At 37.9% G+C, this 22,983-nt stretch overlaps 1 protein-coding gene across 2 annotated transcripts in view; it reads right to left on the bottom strand.

Moving 5' to 3' along the window:
- The window catches only part of LOC118705140 (CD2 associated protein), a 104,788-nt gene that overhangs the window by 53,813 nt on the left and 27,992 nt on the right, over positions 1–22,983 (bottom strand). For both annotated transcript variants that reach the window (XM_036413472.2, XM_036413473.1), the window contains 3 exons: positions 16,010–16,163; positions 3,896–3,996; positions 107–227 (listed from right to left, as the gene is read on the bottom strand). In XM_036413472.2, the coding sequence (XP_036269365.1) occupies positions 107–227; positions 3,896–3,996; positions 16,010–16,163 (376 nt within the window). The remainder of the gene's footprint in view (positions 1–106; positions 228–3,895; positions 3,997–16,009; positions 16,164–22,983) is intronic.

Here is a 22,983-nt window from a genome sequence, read left to right on the forward strand (position 1 = left end):
CCTGCACCCCTTCCTCAGTGCACAAATTTTGTGCACCGGGCCTCTAGTATAAACACTAGATGATATATAAGTTTATTTAAATCTATTAACCATTTTTAGAGTTTACCTGAATCCTCCTGGGCTTCATGAGTTTCACCATCATCTGTTATCTCTAATTCTTTCACAAAATTTGAGGGAAACAGTCCCAACTTATTGTTCAGGGTTCCACTCCACCAGCCTTCTTCTACCTGAAAGAGTTCACAACTCAAAAATTAAAAAAAAAAAAAAATTTCTCCTAAATGAAAATCTTTTCCCTATGGGAAAATTTAAGCTACATAAATGAATGAGCATAAAGTTAGTAATGCAAAATAATTCCTTTAAACCTATAAAAAAAATACAATGGGAAAACATATTTAAGTAGATTAAATTTAAGTGGGTTGGATTAACCATATCAACAGCACTTTGAAACATTTGCTATGAGAACTTGTAATTGTAATCTATAAAGAAATAATTTTCATTTAAGTATCAGATAACCAAAAATAATGTATTAATAGCAAGAAAATAGTTTTCTTCTGGAATGTTACTCTTAAAGACTACTGAGCCTTGGTTTGTAATTATGACATAATATTTAAGTATAATATTTGTAAATTTTTGTTTGGAAAAAGTTTGATGAATATTAGAATATACCCTCCTAATTGACACATGAAATTCCTCAGCCTTTTACTTGAATAGCAAGTCTTAACCCAAGTATGAAAAAAAATCATTTACTTGTAAAAAGTCAAGATTTCAGGCTCTACTAATAACTCCCTCCACCACAACCAAAAATATCTTCAGAAACCAAACTCTTTAGAAAAATGTATATTCACTAACAAGGATACTAAATTTTCATGAAGTTACTTAATAGTATTTTATTCAGGTTAATTTTTTTAAATTAAATTATCTGTGTACATATTTTAACATTACCCACCCCCCTATACATACCCTCCCTCCCCAGAGTTTTGTGTCCATTGGTTGTACTTATATGCATGTATATAAGTCATTCGGTTGATCTCTTATCTCCCCCAGATCTCCCTAACCTCCCCGCTGTAATTTGACAGTCTTCTTGTTGCTACTGTCTTTATATCTGTCTTTTGGATCATCAGTTTATAATGTTCTTTAATATCCATAAATGAGTGAGGTCATGTGGTATTTCTCTTTCATTGACTGGCTTATTTCACTCAGCATGATGTTCTCTAATTCTATCCAGGTATTCAGGTTAATTTTTAATATTATGTATAGGAACACATTAAAGGGAATATCACTACCCTGCTTCCCTGAAAATAAGACAGTGTCTTATATTAATTTTTGCTCCCAAAGATGCGCTAGGTCTTATTTTCAGGGCATGTCTTATTTTTCCATGAAGAAGAATACAGTACACATTTATTGTTAAATGAAAATAAAGGAAATTTGTTACCTGTATACAGTATGGTAGTACAGTAGTTGTCAACACAAACCAGACAAATTGTGAATCCTACAGTATCAAGAAATTTACTCATTTATTCAATGACAATCATGTCATCAACTTCTGGAACATCATCATAACAATCCAATTCCTGAATTTCCTGGTGAATTTCTTGAGACTCCATTTCTTTCAGAATCAGTGGACCAAATCTCTCATGTTTATTCGGGGGGAGGAGGGGTGCTTATTTTCGGGGGGATGCCTTATATTTCACTCAGAAGGAAACCTGTAAGTAGGTCTTATTTTGGGGAAACACGGTAGTAAAATCAATCCCCCATTTGATTTTGAAACAAGTTGTTTGGTTAAAGTGATCCCTTTTCTTTACTATAATTAGATTTTTTTAAAAGTCCAGAAAAAAAATAACAACAATAAAGGCACTTGATTTTGTTGATGAATCATTTTGAATAGCCGATCTCTTAACTGGTTGCAGGAGTGAGTGCTGAAAGATTAACTTGAGATCCCTGCTCAAAGGCATCCATACAATCAAAAGTAGGGACAACTGGTTTGGTGCATTATAACTACAAGGTACTAAGAGGCACATAAGGAGAAGAAAACGCTCTGAAATAAACTAAAATCTAAAACCTGAGCATTTTCAGGGGGACTCAATTATGAAAATGGACCAAACTGAACAGGCACAACAAAGAGGAAAACATAAAAAAAACACTATTATCTACACCTGGAATCTCATATTGGCAGCAACTGGGTAGTTAGGTAAATAACCCTATAATAGTTCCTATTGATTAAGGAATTCTTAAGAGGTAGGGAGTGGTAAAGAACACTCATTCAAAAACAGTGTGGATTCAGATTCAAGCTCCTCTGCATGCCAAGCATATGAACTTGGGCACAGATGTCTGAAACAAGATCTACCCCATATGCTCACCTACAAAATAAACTTGACACACTCCTCCCACCAAGAAGTGGTGGCCTTTGTCCCACCTCCTTCAATCTTGTTTGTAACCAACAGAATGTAGTGAAAGTTAGATTATAAAAGGTTATGTTTGCTGAAATGCTTGCACTTTAATAAGTCCAACTATCATGAGACCTCCCCCAACTACAGTAAAAAAGCCAAGCCTGATGGAGAAGCTACATAAAGGCTCTCCACATAGGCAGTCCTAACCTTCAAGTCTTCTAAGCACCAGACATGTGAGTGAAAAGGCCTTCTCATGATTCTCTAAGCACTCAACCTTGAATCTTTCCAGGAGGCCCCGAGACATCAAGGAACAGACACAGTCATCCTTATTGTGCCCTATCTGAATTCCAGATCACACACACATTTACCACAACAGTAAATGGACCAGCCAATCGATTATCTTCTATGACTCAATCTCTTCATATGTAAAACTGGGATAAAAATTCCTATCTCTAGTTTGTTTAAAAATTTAAAGGAAATAATACATATAAAACATTTTTCAGGCATAATATAGGTTTAATAAATATTATCATTGCCAACTAGTAGAAATAAAACAAAAATGCCCTTTGTATAAACACACTGAACTTAACATAAACCTAAGTGATAAACTACATTACATATTAGGACACAATATCAATCCCTGTGGCACTATATGATATGAAAACATACTCTGAAAATGAGAATTTCAACTGACAAGTAAAACTTTAATATCCCTTTAATGGTAAAAGCAGAAATGTGAAATTATTATTTTTGTTGTTGTCGTTAAACCTCCCCTGAGGGTATTTTTCCACTGAATTTTTGTGGAAGGAAGGGGGAAGAGACAGAGAGAGAAACATCGACGTTAGACACATCAACTGGTTGCCTCTCGCACGTGCCCCTGACCAGGGCCAGGGATAAAGCCTGCAACCGAGGTACGTGCCCTTGACCGGAATCCAACCTGGGACCCTTAGGTCCAAGGGGCCAAGGCTATATCCACTGAGCCAAACTGGCTAGGGCTAAAATATTTTAAAATATCATTCTAAAACATTAAAATGAGGGAAACATGTTTTTGGGCAATATTTCAATGTGATAATTCAAACAATGCAAAGCTTTTTAAAGATTCTACTTTAGTATTCCTTTGCTATGTAAATGGCAAAATTCCTTCTATTTTACTGCTTTGAACCTAAAGTGGATTCAGAATCAAAGGAAAGGTTTATTTACATTCTTAACCACTCATATTACATTAATTTTTAGTTTAATAAGGTTTGACTTCCTAAAGTCAACGAATACAGTACACAAACATTAGATATAGCGAGGATGAGTGAAATTTTATTTCTACATATAAGATAATGAGATATTAAGTCATTAAAGATTCATTTTGAAGTCTGTATCTTAAAATTTTTATTAAAAAAGAAAACCAATAAACTTGCAAAAAATTGAAACAAAAAATTAATATCCTTACAAGCATTTTTCTGATATCCACAGCATCAATTCCTATTGCTGCTTTATCTCTAACATGTTTTCCTTACCTCGTCATTAATATCAATAATATCTCCCACTTTCAACTCCAGTTCATCATCATTTTGTGGAATGTACTCAAAGAGAACCTTACATTGCCGCTTCTTGATCTCTAAAAAGAATTAACATTAAAAGTTTGGTTAAGAAAGATCATTAAAATAAGCAATAGCACCTTTATTTACATACTATGTTCACTGTTAGAGTATTTATATACATGTACAAAAAGAGAATATTAAGCATTCTAAGCAACTAACCACAATCAGTTCTTATTGGCTTTCTACCTTGCCCCCATGTTGCAATCTATTCAGCCCAAATAAATTCAAACCAACTACAAATAATATATAAGGATCACAGCAATGAAATCATTTATACAATTGATACCACTGATTACACAAAAGTAAAATGCCAATTACCACTTTTGAGGCTAAAAAACCTATTTAATAAAGAAGGAATATACAAGTTGACTATCACGCCCTCACAAAAATGGTGGCTCCCACAGCCAATAAGGAAGAAATATGCTAATTCCTGCCGTGCCCTCAGAGATGGTGGTACCCACAGCCACAAGATGGCAGCATCCAGTCACCTCATTCTGTGGGGGCAGCAGGCACATGGCACGGCTGGGTCTGCCCCCAGACAGGCCCGGCTGCTTGGAGTGCCTGCCTCTGAAGTCCCCCAATCCCCTTCAGACCCTGGCTACCCAGGACCTGCCCTAAGCACAGGCAAGCCTCGGATGGCAGCTGCCCAACCAACACCCAAGGAACAGATAAGCCTCAGATGACAGCTGCACAGCTGCCCAGGGCCGCCCAAGGCTCAAGTAACCAGGACCAGCCAAGTCTTGCGCTGCCGGCAGTGACAGCAGCAAAAGTGTGATGGGGGCATTGCCTTCCTCGGGTTGCCTCCCACCCATGAAGGCTCCTGGACTGTGAGAGGGGGCAGCCAGGCTGAGGGAGCTCTCTCCAGTGCATGAATTTTCATGCACCAGGCCTTTAGTACAAATAATAAAAAACACTATTGGCACAAAAAATGTATCACATGCAAGTCCTCCAAGCCAGTGATTTCCAGACTACATCCTGATCAAATCCTAGGAATACTTAAAATGCACTAATTTACGAATACCTATTTAAACAGAGATAAAATACACAAGTCTACAATGTAGTTTATCTTCTTTAATAGCCCTGTTTTCTGACAGATAAAAATCAAACTCGTATAGGAAAAGATAAAAATAGTTTTATTTTTAGCCCAGCTAGTGTGGCTCAGTGGTGGAGCACTGACCTATGAACCAAGAGGTCACTGGTTAATTCAAGTAGGACGGACACATGCAGGCTCAATCCCCGGTAGCAGGTGTGCAGGAGGCAGCTGATCAATGATGTTTCTCTCTCATTGATAATTTTATCTCTCCCTCTCACTTCCTCTCTCTAAAAATCATTAAAACATATGTATTTTTAATTTTTTTGCATTAGCTTTTCAGATAAAGTTCACTTATTCAGACAAGTAATGATCATTTATAACCATCCAGGTTTGTGGTTCTCAACTTCTTTCAAACTCTTAATAACTGGGAATTCAGAATCACTCTCATCTTTAACAATGAATCATTAAAGCAGTTATGGGTAGGTGACCAGGTATTAAAGGATTGCTTCTTGCTATTCAAAGAAATCGAGATGAGGCTAAGATTTGTAAGAGTTGTAATGGAAGAATTCAGCGAAATCATGAAAAACAAGTGGTAGTGAGGATGTGGAGAAAAGGGAACCCTAGTACACCACTGGAGGGAATGCAGAGTGGTGCAGCCACTATGGAAAACAGTATGGAGTTTCCTCAGAAATTTAAAAATGGGTCAGGCATTTGACCCAGTGGTCCTACTTCTAGAAATATATCCTAAAAAACCCAAAACACCAATCAGACAGAATACATGCACCTCTATGTTCATAGCAGTGCAATGAGCAAGAGTTAAGAGCTGGAAAGAGCCCACGTGTCCATCAGCGGATGAGTGGATAAAAAAGCTAAGCTACATTTACACCATGGATTACTATGCTGGGGGCAAAAATGACAAAGCTGAAGCTGTACTACTTTGGGCACATCATGAGAAGGCAGTTACTTCAGCTCTCATATTCTACGTATCTGTGAAATTATCAACATAAAAAGTAAATCCAATTGAACCATCAAAACAACAAAAGAACATCATAACCAACATTGTGAAGAGGTGCAAAACAAACATGACAATCAGGAAGATAGAAGAATCTATACTCTCAAATAAGAAACAGTTACAACAACAAGTGCTGGAGAGGATATAGAGGAAAAGGAACCCTCTTGCCTGTTCTTGTGCACTGCTGGTGGGAATGCACACTGGTGCAGCCATTGTGGAAAACAGTATGGCATTTCCTCAGAAAATTAAAAATGAAACTTCCATTTGACCCAGTAATCCTACTTCTAGGAATATATCCCAAGAAAACAGAAACACCAATCAGAAAGGATATATGCACCACTATAGTCTTAGCAGCACAATTTACAATAGCTAAGATTTGGAAACAGCCTAAGTGACCATTGGCAGATGAGTGGATCAGAAAACTGTGGTACATCTACACAATGGAATACTACGCTGCTATAAAAAAGAAGGAATTCTTTCCATTTGCAACAGCATGGATGGAACTGGAGAGCATTATGCTAAGTGAAATAAGCCAGTCAGAGAAATATCTGGTATTGTGATTCCCTCCAACTTTGCTGTTATTTCTTAAGATTGCTGTGGCTACTGGGAATCTTTTTCGGTTCCAGGTAAATTTTTTAGAGTATTTGTTCTCAATCTGTGAAATATGCTGTTGGTATTTAAATTAGAATTGCACTGAATCTATAGACTGCTTTGGGTAGTATGGACATTTTAATCATGTTAATTCTACCAATCCAAGAACACAGTAATTTTTCTTCCTCTATCCCTTTTTTCAATATCCTGTAGTTTTCCCTATAGAGGTCTTTTACCTACTTGGTTAAGTTTATTCCTAAAAATCTTTTTTTTGTTGTTGTTGTTGCAATGGTAAATGGGATTTTTTTTTTAAGTTTTTATTATAAGAGTATATTATTAGTATATAAAAATGCCACCTGGAACCCAGGGTGATGGCTGCACACAAAATTTTGTACAATGGCCCTTTAAGAGGGTGCCTGCATTTGTAACCATCTCTCTCTGGCAGATAGAAACCCCACTGCTTTTCACAACCAGATGTTATGTGGGCACATTTCTCAGTTCTGGTGCTGTGGGCCCATCTTGGGGTTTAGACCCCAGAGTTCTCAATACAGAACCCCCATAACCTCCTGCAGCTGAAATATCCCGCCGAAACTTCAGCTGCTGTCTATTGAAGCCCAGCCAGCCCTCAAACGCCTCTGCCCTTTTTACCAGTCTTTATGTGGTCTCTACTTTCCATCTTTGGTTAGTGAGGTGACCAGACATTCCGATTTTTAACAATTTGTCCTGTGGCGTTTTTAAAAAGTCCCAATTTTTGGAAAGAATCGTTGGGAGTTTTTTAAAACACTGCGGGGAAGCGGGGCAAATTGTTAAGAAACGGGACTGTCCGGTCACCAAAAGCAGGCCTTCTGGTCACCATAGTTATAAGGGTTCTTCCCAGCTAGATTTCAATTGGTAATTCAGGATATTTTTTCTATATTTTACTTGTAATTCCAGTTTGGTACTGGAGGTGAGGGGGAGATATCAGTGTAGCCTCCACTTAATCTGCTGCCATCTTGGAATTCCCACTGGTGGATTCTTATATGTATTATGACCAGGGATCAAACTAGCAATCTTGGCATATTGGCGCAACATTATAACCAACTGAGCTAACCAGCCAGTGCCCCCTTTTTTTAAAATTGAATTTATTGGGGTGACATTGGTTAGTGAAATTAGATAGGTTTCAGGTATACAATACATTAATTTGTATACTATTGTATGTTTACCATGCCAAGTCAAGTCTCCTTTCATCACCATTTATCCCCTCTTTTACCTCCTTTCTCTCCCACTTCCGTCTGGCAATCTCTATACTGTTGTCTGTGTCCATGAGTCTTCTTTCTTATTTTTTGCTTTGCTTAATCCCTTGGCCCTTCTCACCCAGCCCCCAACCCCTCCCCTCTGAGAGCTGCCAGTCTGTTTTCTGTATACATGAGTTCATCTCCATTTTCTTAGTTTATTTTGTTCATTAGATTCTACATATAAGTGATATCATATGCTACTTTTCTTTCTTTAACTGGCTTATTTTACTTTCATAATACTATCTGAAAGTAGTAACCAGTATTTTCTTATCACAAGTAATTTCCACATAGCTTTTCATATCTATAAACAATGCCAAGAAAGTTTTTTAAATTGACAATCCTATCTAATAAAGACAGAATATGCTAATTGACCATCACTCTGTCACAAAAATGACTGCACCCACAGCTGAGGCCACATTCCCATAAGCTTTAACAAGCAATCAGCAGGGCTTGACAGGGGACCTTAGGCTGTGCCCACTGCCCTGCGCCAGGCTGGGGGACCTCAGGCGGCACTCCCCCACCCCAGTGCCAGGCCAGGGGACCTCAGGCCACACCCCCACACCCAGCAGGGCTTGGCATGGGACCTCAAGGTGCACTTCCCATCTTGATGCTGGGCTAGGGGACCTCAGGCTGCTCCCCTTACCCCAGCATCAGGCTGGGGACTTCAGGCTGCATACCCCACCTGCAGAGCTTGAAAGGGGACCTCAGGCCACGTTCCTCACCCAGTGGGGCTTGATGGGGGACCTGAAGGTGCACCCCCAGTGCTGGGTTGGGGGAACTCAGGCCAGGCCCCTGCCCAGCAGGGCATGACAGGGAGCCTAAGGCTGTGCCCCTCTGCTGGTGCTGGGCCGGGGGCCTGAGGCTGCGCCCCGCCCCCTCCTGTCTGGCAGGGCTTGACAGGGGCCCTCATGGCCATGCCCCCCACCCAGCGGGGCTTGACAGGGGAATTCAGGCCATGCCACACACCTGGCGGAGGCTTGACGAAGAACCTGAAGGCACACTCCCTGCCCCAGTCTGGGCTGGGGGACCTCCGGCCACGCCCCCATCCTGGCATTGGGCCAGGGGATCTGAAGCTATGCCACATGCCCAGCAGGGTTTGACAAGGGTGGGATTGGCCAGGTCTGGATTTAGCCCAATGAGGCGGGAAAGGGGGTTGGGGGGAAGCTGGCCGGGTCTGCGTCTCATGCAATTTTGAGGTGCATGTGGGTGGGCAGGTACTTGACTCTGGGTCCCGTGGTGAGCCCCAGTCTCTGACAGGAGGCAAGTTTTCATATACATTTTACTAATTTTCTTTCATCTCTGACACTTCTATTATACAGAAAGGGCAAATAGCAATATTAAATTATTTCCTCTAATTAATTCCCTTTTAATCTACTGCTTACTCACTATTTATAAATAAAACTATTAACAAGGAAAGAGGATAAAGGTAATACAACAAGGCAGGGACATATTCCATGTCTTTTATGTACCACTACTATTCTAAGTCTTTCATAGACATCTTCCACACAGCAGACATAAAAAATGTATTATCAGCCCTGGCCAGTTTGGCTCAGTGTATAGTGCATTGGCCTGCGGACTGCAGGGTCTCGGGTTCTATTCCATTCAAAGGCATGTACCTCAGCTGCAGACTCCTCCAGGGCCTGGTTGGGGCATGCATAGGAGGCAACTAGTTCATGCGTTTCTCTCACATCAATGTTTCTCTCTGTCCTTCCCTCTCTCTTCCATTCTCTCTAAAAATCAATGGATAAAGTGTCCTCGAATGAAGATAAAAAAAAAAAAAAAAAAAAAAACATAAGAAGAAAATGTATTATCATCATTTTACCAATGAGAAACAGAAACTCAGAAATGAACCTGTCCAAGACCGCAGAGCTAGAGAGGCAAAACTAGAATTACATCTAGTTCTGACTCAAGTATTTTATCTTTCTACTGTATCATTATGTTGTCTTCTTTACAGACAATAGTTCTTTAACATAGTTCATGCTGTCCAGTCATGTTGGATCCTTATTCCCTAAAAATACTATGTACTTGCTTCTCTCCAGAGGTTTAACAAAGGTAGCAATTCTACCTGGAACTCCATAACCCCCAAAGAAAACCATCAAAAGTTAAGAAACACATTGAGTTATTCGTTATGTATATGGTGAATCTTCTGCAAAATTCTTTCTTACCCTCATCTAATAAAAAATTACAACACCTAGACCAGTGGTCGCCAAACTCATTAGTCAACAGAGCTAAATATCAACAGTACAACGATTGAAATTTCTTTTGAGAGCCAAATTTTTTAAACTTAAACTTCTTCTAATGACACTTCTTCAAAATAGACTCGCCTAGGCCACGGTATTGGAAGAGCCACACTCAACGGGCCAAAGAGCTACATGTGGCTCATGAGCCGTGGTTTGCCAATCACTGACTTAGGCCATTAAAGAAAGATTCAAGCTGTTCAAGATCCTAGCTATATTGCTGAGATATACCACTTTATTTAACACAATCAAAATCTTAGAAAATATTATCATTATCACCATTATGAAGCAAAAACTCATATGATTAGGAATGCAGTATCTTGTCTACAATATATTTTCAACTGACTCAGTTGAAAATATGTATCTGTTTATTTATATATAGAGATATAAAGCTAATTTGACAAAATGTAAACAGCAAACTTAGGTGCAGAACATACCATGTTCATCGCACAATTATTCTTTCAACATTTCCATAAAATTAAAAAAATTTCAAAATAAAATAGAAAGTTGGGAGGGAGGGTAGGGAAACGATTAACCAAGTAACTTATATGTATATATGCATAACCCATGGACACAGATAATAGTGCAACATAACTCATGGACACAGACAATAGTGCAGTGAAGGCCTGGGGAGAGGGTAAGAGCAGGGTGGAAGGGTTCAGTGAGAGATAAATAAATAAAATAAAATATGTTGTCAAAAAGAGACAGAACACCCTACCCCATTTGTCTGAGCGGCTATAGCTGGGGAGGAGTCATCTGAATGGGTCTTTTTCCCCTTATGGGTCAGAATATTTTAGTATCAAAGAGCAAAGCCTGAACTAATATGCTCATTTTTTTTTTTAAATGTAAACTGCAAGATGTATTGTCAGTGACCATATTTTGATAGTATTCAGAATTTTCATTACTTTCTCCAGTGCTTCCTCAAAATCAGGAGGCATACCATTTACTACCAACTGTTTACTGGGAATGAAACAATGTGTAGATTGGCATTCTAGTCAACTAATTTTTCATTTAGCAACATCATTTCTTTCAGCACAGATACATACTAGTGATCTATCACTATCAACCTCAATGTATCTGTTTACATGCAAAGAAAGCACTTCTGTAGCATGAGTTCCCATTAATAAGGAACAGAAATTTACAAGCACTGATAACCTTTCCTCACACATGCTAAGTGTAGATCCTCATCTGATATCCATTTCTTCCACATATAAAGTGAAATATCTATTAATATCCCACAATTAATGTTATATAGAATTGTGATGCTCACAGATTTTTACTCTCTAAGTAAAATACTCTACACCATCCATTATCTTTGTGCCTGATTTTACAAGGATCTAAGAAGTAATGTGAGACTTGTATCTGTTTTGCTATTCTATAACTTCAGCAACCTCCAACAGTCAACTTTGTCCTGGAAAACATTATTCAATACTAGTTATAGAAAATACCTATTTGTTTGACTGAACAAGTTATCAAGCTTAACTTACACACAGTTTCTTTCTATTTTTAAATATGTTTTTTTAATTTAATTTAATTTATTTATTTATTTAATTTTTTTGGAGGGAGAGGAAGACAGAGAGAGAAAAATTGATGCGAGAGAAACATCAACCAGCTGTCTTCTGCAGGCCCCTACTGGGGATAGAGCGCACAACCCTGACATGTGCCATGACCAGAATCAAACTGACAACCTCTTGGTGCATAAGATGACACTCAACCAAGTGAGCCACACCAGGCAGGGCACAAAGAAAAGTTTCAATGGCTTCATGACTAGACTTCACAAAAAAGCCAACACTTTTTTGGCTTTAGTGGTTAAAAAAAAAAAAAAAATAGTAGCTGACAAGTAGCATTCAGATATTTAACATCATATTATCTATTTGAGCTTGTCCTTTGTTGCTTATTCAAAATTCAACACATCCAATTCACTTGTCTTGGCACACAGATTTAAATTGAATATTCACTCTGCAATGTTTATCACTATAAACTTTTACAAAATGGTTTTAAGGGTTGTTTTTTTGTTATCCTCACAGGAGATATTTTTTCCATTGATTTTTCTTGTTGTTGTTAATGCTCACTCAAGGATACTTTTCCATTGATTTTCAGAGAGAGTGGAAAGGAGGAGGAGGGGGAAAAGGGGAGAGAGAGAGAAACATTCAAGTTAAAGAGACACATTGATTGGTTGCTTCCCAAACATGCCCTGACCAAGGCCAGGATTCAGGCCTGCAAATGAGGTAAGGGCCCTTAACTGGAATCAAACCTTTGACTCTTTGGTGCGCAGTTCAACTATCCACTGAGCCAAACTGACCAGGGTTCCATTGCTTTTCAGAAAGTGAAGGGGAGGAGTGCAGGGAGAGAACATCGATGTGAGAGAGACAGAGCAACTGGTTGCCTTTTGCATATGCCCAGACCAGAGATAGTGAACCCAAAACCCAGGTATGTACCCTTGACCAGGAATCAAATGTACAACTTTTTGGTGTGCAGGTCAACACCCTAACCATTTAACCACAGTGGCCAGGGCTTAAGGTGTGATTTTTAAAAACTGCATTCTATTGGTTAGCAACGTGAAGTATTATTTAACACTAGAGGCCCAGTGCATGAAATTCATGTGTGTGTGGGGGGGAGGGGGGAGGAGAGTATTTGGGGGGTGTCTCTCAGCCTGGCCTGTGCCCTCTCACAATCCAGTACTCCTCAGGGGATGTCTAATGGCCAGTTTAGAGGTTAGAAAAAAAAGTTGAGAAAAAAACAAAACAAAACAGAGGCTACTTCAGCAAGGGTGGGTTCTGAGGAGCTAGAATTAACTTTGTGTGAAGATTTGCCATGCCATAAAAGAGGGGTGGAAAAAGTGACTGTGTGTGTGTGTGTGTGTGTGTGTGTGTGTGTGTGTGTATGAGAGAGAGAGAGAGAGAGAGAGAGAGAGAGAGAGAGAGAGAGTGTGTGTGTGTGTGTGTGTGTGTGTGTGTGTGTGTGTGAGAGAGAGAGAGAGAGAGAGAGAGAGAGAGAGAGAGAGAGAGAGGTGCACACACACATCCCCCCCAAAGACTCCAGACTCTTTTGTTCTAAAGCACAAAACTTAGCTTCCCCCATATTTATCACATGTCTAAATACAAACTATCATTTACTTTAAGCAACTTGTATTGGGAAGAAGAATGCAGCTTTTAAAGCAAAGGTGGAGGTGTAAGAAGTGAGTAACTCCTCTCATCCCTGCAGCTGAAGCTCCTCAGGGGCTTGCCTCTTTGTGAACACACATTTAACTCTTGGCACATGGGAAGTCAGGGAGCGCAGCATTATCTTGGGAGGGGAAGGTCATGGGGACTGCACCCATGGTATCACCCCAAGTTTCATTTCCTCACCCTCCTGGGTTGCTTTCCACCCCACCACTGATCCAGTTAATGGGGTCAGAGGTCTGAGACTGGATGCCTCCAGGTGGAGAGCGTGCTGTGGGCCGGGTAGTCCAGCTCTGAGGCTGCCTGTGGGCAGCAGCTCAAGGTATTCTGCCCCGCTGCGCCAGACTCAATCCAACTAGGTGTAGGGAGAGATTGGGTGGCTCTGCAGCAGGCAGCTCCACGGCTAGCACCTTTGAATTGTGTGCTGCTGGGGGGGAAAGAAAAGCCTCCCCAGAAAGAGGTTTTTTAAAAGCCATCAGGGCCAGGTGGTTAGCTGGCCTCCGGCCACACCCACCTTAGCATGGTGCCTCCTGCTACCCACCCCCGATTCCCCATTCCCCTTCAGGAGGTTGGCCAGCAGGCCCTGATCAGGCAATTGAGGTGGTCAGTGTGAGTCAGCAACCAGTCGTTCTGGTCGTTTGGTCATTCAGCTGTAACAATTGCTTAACGTTTTATATATATATATATATATATAGAGAGAGAGAGACATTGCAATGAACCACTTTTTAAAACTACAATAGCCTATTTTGTGATTGAAGGATATGATGCAAACTAACAATAACAAAAATCAGATTAAAAAAAACACACATAAGCTTGCTTTTCCTGGGAAAGTAATCTGAAAGCAAAAATAACCTGCATCCTGTTTTAAATGTTAGCTAGCACCAAATGACCAATTTAGTCCTTCTGGCACAGGAACTTAAAAACTAGTTATAGAAGATCCTTAGGAAAAAAACTAAGCTTCTTGGCACCAATAACATATGGGTGTTTTTTTTTCTTTCTTACAAAAAAAAAAAAAAAAGGAATTATGACCCATATGAGGAAGATAAAATTTAATGTGTCTTTTCCTATTAGGAGATAAAATAAAATACTCATAACCTTAAAGCCCTTTGTCTAGCCTTCTCTTAGAAGAAACTTGTCTCTTTATAACTCAGTAAAGCTAAAGAAAGTGGTAGGTGAATTTTAGAGGCAGAAGTCATAAATAGTTCTTCTGTGGGCCTAAAAATCCTCCTTGTGCACAGAAATTCTACATAGAGCTTCACCTGTAGGATGTGGACACTCTGCTAATTGTCCCCAATCTCCAAACAAACAGAATTCCAGAATTCAGGACAATTAAAACTACTGAAACTCTCCATCTTCAGCCAGTGCACTGAAAAGAGTAAAGATAATATCTAAATATGGCTTGTATGTTGCGTTTACTGGGATACTCGGAACACATAGAATGCTTTTATTGCTCTGTCTAGTGCAATAAAATCTATTGCATTTTTATGAAAATCTGCTTTTATTTTATGAAAGTAATCAAAGGGTAATATGACCCAGAAAGTACAGGTTTCCCTAAACTTCAGACAGTAGCATAGAAAGTAAAAGGTTGAAATATAAGGAGACTATAAAAGTCATACATTTTTCTTACATTTGTGAAATGTATGTAAATAAAATGTTTACAGTAGAGTACTTGGAACTGCAAGAGACTTGAAGATCACAATATCAAAGACACTAATCTAAGATAAAAGTGGTCGAACACTAATTTACTACTTATTAAATTAAATTGAACAAAGTAATTAGTAATCAATCTCTCAAGGAGTTTCCAGTTTTACTACATTAAAATGTGCTATCTGCTCCCATAAATGTTGCACTTCTTTGTACATATTTAATATTTTGGTACAATCTTTCTCAAGATGTCAAGCTTTTTAAGAACAGCAATATTATCCATCTTTTCCTAATACTTTCTCACTAGCAACAAAATAAAACTCTAGTTTTAGGGTAGGGAATGTCTTGGGCTGTATAAGGCCCAAGAAATCACTTGGTCTGGCCCTACCAACGCATTAGGGGTGAGTTAATTAAATGTTTGACCAAATATAACAGGCTAATTTTTAAGTTGATAATTCTGTATGGCCTGCAAATGATATTATAAATATCCAAATGGCCCTGGGCAAAAAAAGGGTTCCCCACCACTGGTTTAAATGATCTATTCTAAGGTATTAAGATGGACTCCAACTCATATCTGATTTCAAATGGGGTGCTTTCCTCTGTGCTAAACTGTTCTAACATTTGCAGAGTACCAAATATTTAAAAGGCACTTTCTTGGAGCAATCACCTTGGAAAACTGAATGTTTCTGTTCAGATGTCTAACCACTAAAGAAACATACTATCAAAATTCTTGCATCTACCTATACTGCTTAAGGATAAGAAGACACTTATGCATTTCAGTAAATAAATATTATTAAAATAAATTTAAGGCAAAGTGTTAACAAGTCAACAGAGTTTATAATAATAATAATAATAATAATAATAATAATAATAAAACAATTCCCACACATAGTTGTCAGCAACTGATATAAAGAATTGAATATACATGGGCCAGTAATTGGTAACATGAGAGTAAGTAGGAAGTTTCTCCACTCAGCTACAAAAGGTTGAGCTAATTTTTCATAACATAATTTATAAACAGATACAAGACATCCTTCTATTTTGATTCAATTTAAAAGTAAAGGAATTATTTACATACTTTTCTTAATGTTTTTAGTTGGTGGATGTGGCTGAATTCCTCCAGCTGGAAGTCCATAGGTGCTTATTCGTTGTACAAGACTTGCTACATTCCCATGCCTTTCCCGTCTAATGGGCAAATTGTCATCCTTGGATTCTGTTTCTCTCTTAATTTCCTATAAAAGGGAAAATTAGGAAATAGGCAAATTAAGTTATATTTTATTAAATTCTCTATTGTAAAATGCCAAAACACAGTAAGTGATCTATAATAATATAAGTGTCATATGCTGATTAGACTGGGCAGCCAAACGACTTTCGGGACGTCCTTCTGGATGAAACCGCCATGCCGGGGGCTGAAGAAGGCAGTCAAAATGGTTAGGGGTGATCAGGCAGGCAGAGTAGTTAGGGGTGATCAGGCAGGCAGGCAGAGTGGTTAGGGGCAATCAGGCAGAGGTGGGTAGGGGCGATCAGGCAGGCATGCAAAGTGGTTAGGGGTGATCAAGCAGGCAGGCAGATGAGTGGTTAGGAGCCAACAGTCCTGGATTGCGAGAAGGTGCTTGCCGGGCTGAGGGGACTCATCACCTCGTGCATGAATTTCATGCTCCAGGCCTCTAGTTATTATATAAAACATGATATCAAAAGTTTTCAAACCTTTTCTATACCCACACAAATTTAAAGAATGCAATGCACTTCAGTGGCTTACTATGAGTGTAGGTCTAATCAGAATTGGAGATATAGGTAAAGAAAAGGAGGCTGAAACCCCACCTCCACCCCAACATATACTTGGCACCCTGAAATACATTAATAAATTATGACAAACAATAATTCTAAGTCAGGGGTGGACAAACTTTTTCTAAAAGGATTAAATAAAATATTTTAGATTTGTGAGCCATTCAATCTCTGTTGAAACAATGGACTCTGCTATTTGAAGGGCAGAAGCAGCCACATTCTTAAATGAATGAACATAACTATGCACCAACAAAATTTTATTTATGAATACTAAAGTTTTTATTTTATTTAACTTTATAATGTCATTAAATGTCATGCTTCCTTTGGTTCTCCCTCACCCGCCATTTATAAAATTTTTAGCTAGCATTCTTGGTCCATGGACTTTACAAAAACAGGAGGCATTCAGATTTGGCCAATGGGCCATAGTTTAATGAACCATGTTCTAAGTCAGAGGCTAACAGAAGATATGCAAACCTTCATGAAAAGAAGTATAAGAGAAAAGGGAAGTTATGTCATGTTCAATGATTTTAAAAACTCAATGTAACAAAAATATCAAATCTTCCTAAAACTGATGTAATGATTCAATGCAATTTCAAAAACATCACACAGATTTAGGAGAGCAATTTAATAAACAGGTTCTAAATTTGTACAGAACAAAAGGTCAAGAACAGCCAGAATACTTCAGGGAAAAGAAAGTGAGGGGATTTTTTCTTTTTTACTAGGATATAGAGAAAAACTATGACACACTATAAATTTGTACAGTACTGGCATAAAGACAGACATGCTAATAAATGAAACAAAATAAAAACCCATAAAAAAAAAAAACACCACAACTTGATTTATGATAGACAAAAAGTTCCCTATTTAGGGTGTAGGGAATGAAATTGGACTCCTAACCTCACACATTAAATATTAAAATCAACAGTTTCTGTTCATTACAATTAAGCATTTTAAAAAGTGAATCACAAACCCAAAGATATGTTTCACATACAAAGTTAACAAAATTTCTATCTCTAGGTGTTTGTGTCTACCACAATGTTAACCAGTTGTTGCTCTCCAACTCAGTGGTTCTCAACCTGTCTAATGGCGCGACCCTTTAATACAGTTCCTTATGTTGTGGTGATCCCCAACCATAAAATTATTTTCGTTACTACTTCATAACTGCAATTTCGCTACTGTTAATGAATCGTAATGTCGATATCTGTGTTTTCCGATGGTCTTAGGTGACAGCTGCTAGCGGTTGAGACCCACAGGTTGACACCCACAGGTTGACACCCACAGGTTGAGAACCACTGCTGTATTAAAAGGGTCGCGGCATTAGACAGTTGAGAACCATTGCTCTAACTACCGTAGTAGGATTTCAGGTGATTTTGACTCCATTGTACTATATAAGAGTGTTTGATGCTTGCTTTTGTTTTCTTTTAAACAATGAATATTGTCTTTCAATCAAAATAAAAGTTTTTCATTTTGGGAAAACTGTTAAAGTTGGTGGAGAATTGTGAAAAATTATTAAAGTACAAATTAAAGAAGACGAAATGCTTTATAATATAGTCGCCTCATTTTTATGGTAATTCGTTTAAGGAAAAATACTTCAATTTACTATTAATAGCACATGAGATATCAATATTTGAAAACATTACAGTTTTCAGGCTACACTAAGTATTTTTCAAACATAAAATCTATGTGAAAACTGGTAGTTTACAAACTCAACATGCCAAATAGTATTCATTTTGAATTCTCCAATCTCATGAGCTATCTAGGTTTTAAACAAATAAAAACCATACCTCTGAGAGCTATTGTTGTTTTTTAGTATAAAATTCTAAGAACTTAGATTGACATCCAAATCTGTTCTTCTAGGAACGTAAAGCTAGTTTAACTTAATGTGATTAAGTACAAAATCAGGCCCTAGCCAGTTTGGCTCAGTGAATAAAACACCACCTGCAGACTGAAGGGTCCCGGGTTTACTCTGATCAAGAGCACAAGCCCAGGTTGCAGGCTCAATCCCCAGTATGGAGCATGCAGGAGACAGTAGATCAATGATTCTCTCTCATCCTTGAGGTTTCTATCTCTCTCCCTCTCCTTTCCTCTCTGAAATCAATAAATATATATAAAAATAAGTAAATAAAAGTACAGGATCAGGAGACACCTGACTTGGGTACAAATACTGGCATTATCCTGTTTACTAGTTATATAACTTTGGATACTTAAGTTATTTTTTAAAAGAAATTATGTGAATAAATATATTTGAGACAATGTTTTCCATTTCTAAAAAATTAATTTACAACATATTGCTCAAGATCTAGAAACATTTTAAGGACCTTCAAAATTCTTTGAAACATAATCACATCCATTAATATTAGATATAATAAATTTGAGGGCAAACGATATAAAATGAAAGGGAGAAGCAAACTAGTACATATATAGTCTACCCTATACAGGGAAAACTCAGTTTCCAAATACAAAATGACAATGAAGTACCAAGTGGCCTCCAGGCTATAAGCAAAATTACCAAAAAAAGTTTACACTGGCTTCTCCTCCACCTCTTCCTGATTCTATCTACCACCAGGCACCTACTTTCTTTCTCTCTTTATCCCTTCCTCCCTTTCTTCCCTTCCTCCTCCTTTCTCACCAACCTACTAACCCAGTGGTCAGCAAACTCATTAGCCAACAGAGCCAAATATCAACAGTACAATCCAGTGGTTGGCAAACTCATTAGTCAACAGAGCCAAATATCAGCAGTACAATGATTGAAATTTCTTTTGAGAGCCAAATTTTTTAAACTTAAACTTCTTCTAACACCACTTCTTCAAAATAGACTTGCCTAGGCCATGGTATTTTGTGGAAGAGCCACACTCAAGGGGCCAAAGAGACGCATCTGGCTTGCCAACCACTGTACTAATCTAACTCTCTTTTCTAGTTCCTGGACACCTAGTGCCCCCAAATTACTCTTTGGCTACCATCTTCAATAGCAGTTTTATTGAGTACTTATTCTAGTGTTTCTTCCTTCTTTCCCTTTTACTGTTTTTACTTAATTAGCCAGTAAATAAAATAAACATTAATCCGTAGCATCTGATGTCTACCAACTTCACTTTTCCCCCCCGATTTTGAAAATGACTTTAGGAGATACAGTTAAAAAAAAAAAAAGGGGGGGGGGGAAGTCCTCACTGAAAAAGTATCATGTCTTGACAAAGCAGATTCAGAAAAACTATGAATCTCATTCTACAAATAAGGAAAGCCTCTTACATAACAAGTAATCCAGTTTTTCAGTCCAAAATTGGCCAAGAAAAAATACACGATAGGGATAATTTCCAAATAGATAAGAATGTATTATTGATTTACTTTATTTCATAAGGGGTAAAAAGTAACAAAAAGGAAGTAAAAAGCAGAACAAAAAGAACATGAGAAATATAAGCAAATAAGGAAGCTAAAAAGATGGGAGAGAATATAGTTATTCTTCACCTATTAAGGTAATCAAAGATACTTAACTCTGATTACACTAAGCAAAACCAGGTAACTTGAAAGATTATCAATCCAAAATTCACAATCTCACCTTTACGTTGTAATATATCTATACAATTTGGTTTTCTGATCATGGCCAGTCCCATGATCATGATTTGAAAACAGAAATCACTTAAGTTCCATATTATAAAATCAAAGGTCACAAAGAATAAAAACCAGGTAAGAGGTTCTTTTTTCTAAATTGAAGAGAGGATATCTAATCATTAAACTCCTAAAGAGAGCTACAGATCTGTTTATGTTAATTAAAATTAAGGAATATACATAATTATTTTAAAGTTTACATTCAGGATTTGCAAAAAGTGTTGGGAATCCTAAATGTGACCTCCAACTTTACAGAGGCATAAGTCAGAATGTATGGAAAAGTGACATTAATAATAAGAAAAATAAGATTAAATGTTTATTTGGTACCTTATGCTATTCCAGCTAAGATAATTAACCCCATTCTTAAAAATCTTACTATGAAATCTATATGTACTTCTGAATGCTAGCATATCAGAATCATCAAGGGAAACAGTAAAAATATAATGTAGGAAGGCCATTTTGAAAGTTTCTAAACTTACTTTTCTTCTTTCCCAAATAAGCTATTCTCCATGAAACCACTGTCTCTTCAATTTGGACAAAGGGCCTCCCTATTTCAATTGTCCCTCACCCATTTGTAAAAGGGAAGAGTAGGAAAAGGGGTGGAGGATCTATGTAGATTTATTGGCATCCTACTCCTTTCCTTTTCCTATCACAAGAATGTTAATGACAGCCAAGTGAAGTAGATTAGAAAAAACACTAAGTAAAGAACTCTTCTCCTACCCATATTCTTTCAGACATACCACACTGATCAAAACGAACTGAAAATACCGCAATAATTTATAATGGTCATCCTTTTTATTAATTTTTTTAAAATGCTATTTGTGTTTTCAGCGCTAGGATAAAGGAGTTTGGGGATAAGAACAGCAGGGGATGATAGCTAGTCTATGACTCAAAAGACACCAAGCCTACATGTAGATCCTTTTCTCAAAACTCATAGACTCCCTTGAGGCCACAGATGACAGTGACAAGCAGGCAATGAGTACTGACCTAATAAAAAGCAAAACCAGGAGATATCCCAAAAGCTCACCTTCTGCCAATCAAACTTTCCTGGTTTAAATCATTACAGCCTGAAATACTTTTTGCAGAAACAAAATATATTAACTGTTTAAGGGGGAGGGGTGAGGGGGATTAGATTTTAACTTTCCAGGTAAGTCCCAGGTAAACACTAACATGATTTATATCACAATGTCTCAACTTGAAATTTATGGTGTGAAAAATAGGGGATAGAGGGGATGAAGATAATAATTTAATTTAAAAGAGTTTCTATAGAAAACAGTCTATAAAATAAATATCTACCAAATTCCTAAATGTAAAAGGAGGTTTTTAAAGGAGGGTTTTAAGAAATGTCAATAAATACTTCTATATTGCTTGAATTTTGTTTCAGGATATATTACTTTTTCCCCCATTTATTTCTTTTATTGATTTCGGAGAGGAAGGAAGAGGAAGAGAAAGAGAAACATCAATGATCAGAGAGAATCATTGATTGGCTGTCTCCTGCATATCCCCCACTGGGGATTGAGCCAGCAACCTGGCCATGTGCCATTGGCCGGAATCAAACCTGAGATCCTTCAGTCCATAGGCCATCGCTCTATCCACTGAGCCAAACCGACTAGGGCTGTACTACTTATCCTATATAACAGAAGGCTAATGTGCAAATTGTCTCCTCAGGAGTTCTACCGGTAGACTGGGAGTTCGATCACTCTCTATGATGGGCACTGACCACCAGGGATTTGGCCCAGAACATGGCAGGTGACCAGCAGCAGTGGTACAGCGCTGAGGGAGCGAGGGAAGGAGCAGGCAGGGAGGCTGGGAACTGCGTGGTGGCAGTGCATGGGCAGCAAGGGAAGTAGGAGGAACCTGATTTGCCCTAATCACTGGCCAGGTCTAGGGACCCTATCTGTGCATGAATTTTCATGCACCAGGCCTCTAGTTTTTAATTAAAAAAAAAAAAAAAAAAAAAAAGTTGATGTGCCCACAAATAATAGCACTGTAAGTCAAATTGTTTTAGCGCATTTAGAAAGATCTTAGGTGTGTGAACACACCTTACAAAATCTAAACCCTTATACCTCTTTTCTAACATTTACCTGTATTAAACGATTTCTCTCACTAAATATAGTACATATGGGATTCAAAATATTATCAAAAGTAACTCAAGTCACAAAACAAATTGCTGTAATCAGTGTCTAAAGTATAGTTAATGTTTTACATATGTAACAGAAAATGTACTGTCAGGTATCACGAATAACTATACACAACTTTTGCATTTATATCTCCTATTTTTATTGTAATTCCCAATAAGCAAATAAAAGTTGTCTTCCATTTAATACTCTATTATCTACAGAGATGTTTTCTCCTCTCCTGTGTTTGATTTATTTTCATAATGTTCTTCTCCTGATTTAAAGCTAGGTTTCTGAACGATTTTATTAAAGCTACCAACAAATCTTCTATTGCTCAACAAGATCACTGAGGTTTATCTAAGCAAATTAATAGTTTTCACAAAGTAAGGATTTAAAAAATAAAATAAAATTGTCACTTCCTTCACTCAAATAATAATTCCTCTTGTTGAAACAGTGGAATACCACAAGATATAAACACAATAACAGCACTCTTCCAGAAAAAGAAGTTATATTTAAAAACAAAAAAACTTTAAGATCCTTTCCCAAGAAG

The sequence above is a fragment of the Pipistrellus kuhlii genome, unplaced genomic scaffold (genome assembly GCF_014108245.1).
Source record: "Pipistrellus kuhlii isolate mPipKuh1 unplaced genomic scaffold, mPipKuh1.p scaffold_m20_p_5, whole genome shotgun sequence".
Classification (NCBI taxonomy): Eukaryota; Metazoa; Chordata; class Mammalia; order Chiroptera; family Vespertilionidae; genus Pipistrellus; species Pipistrellus kuhlii.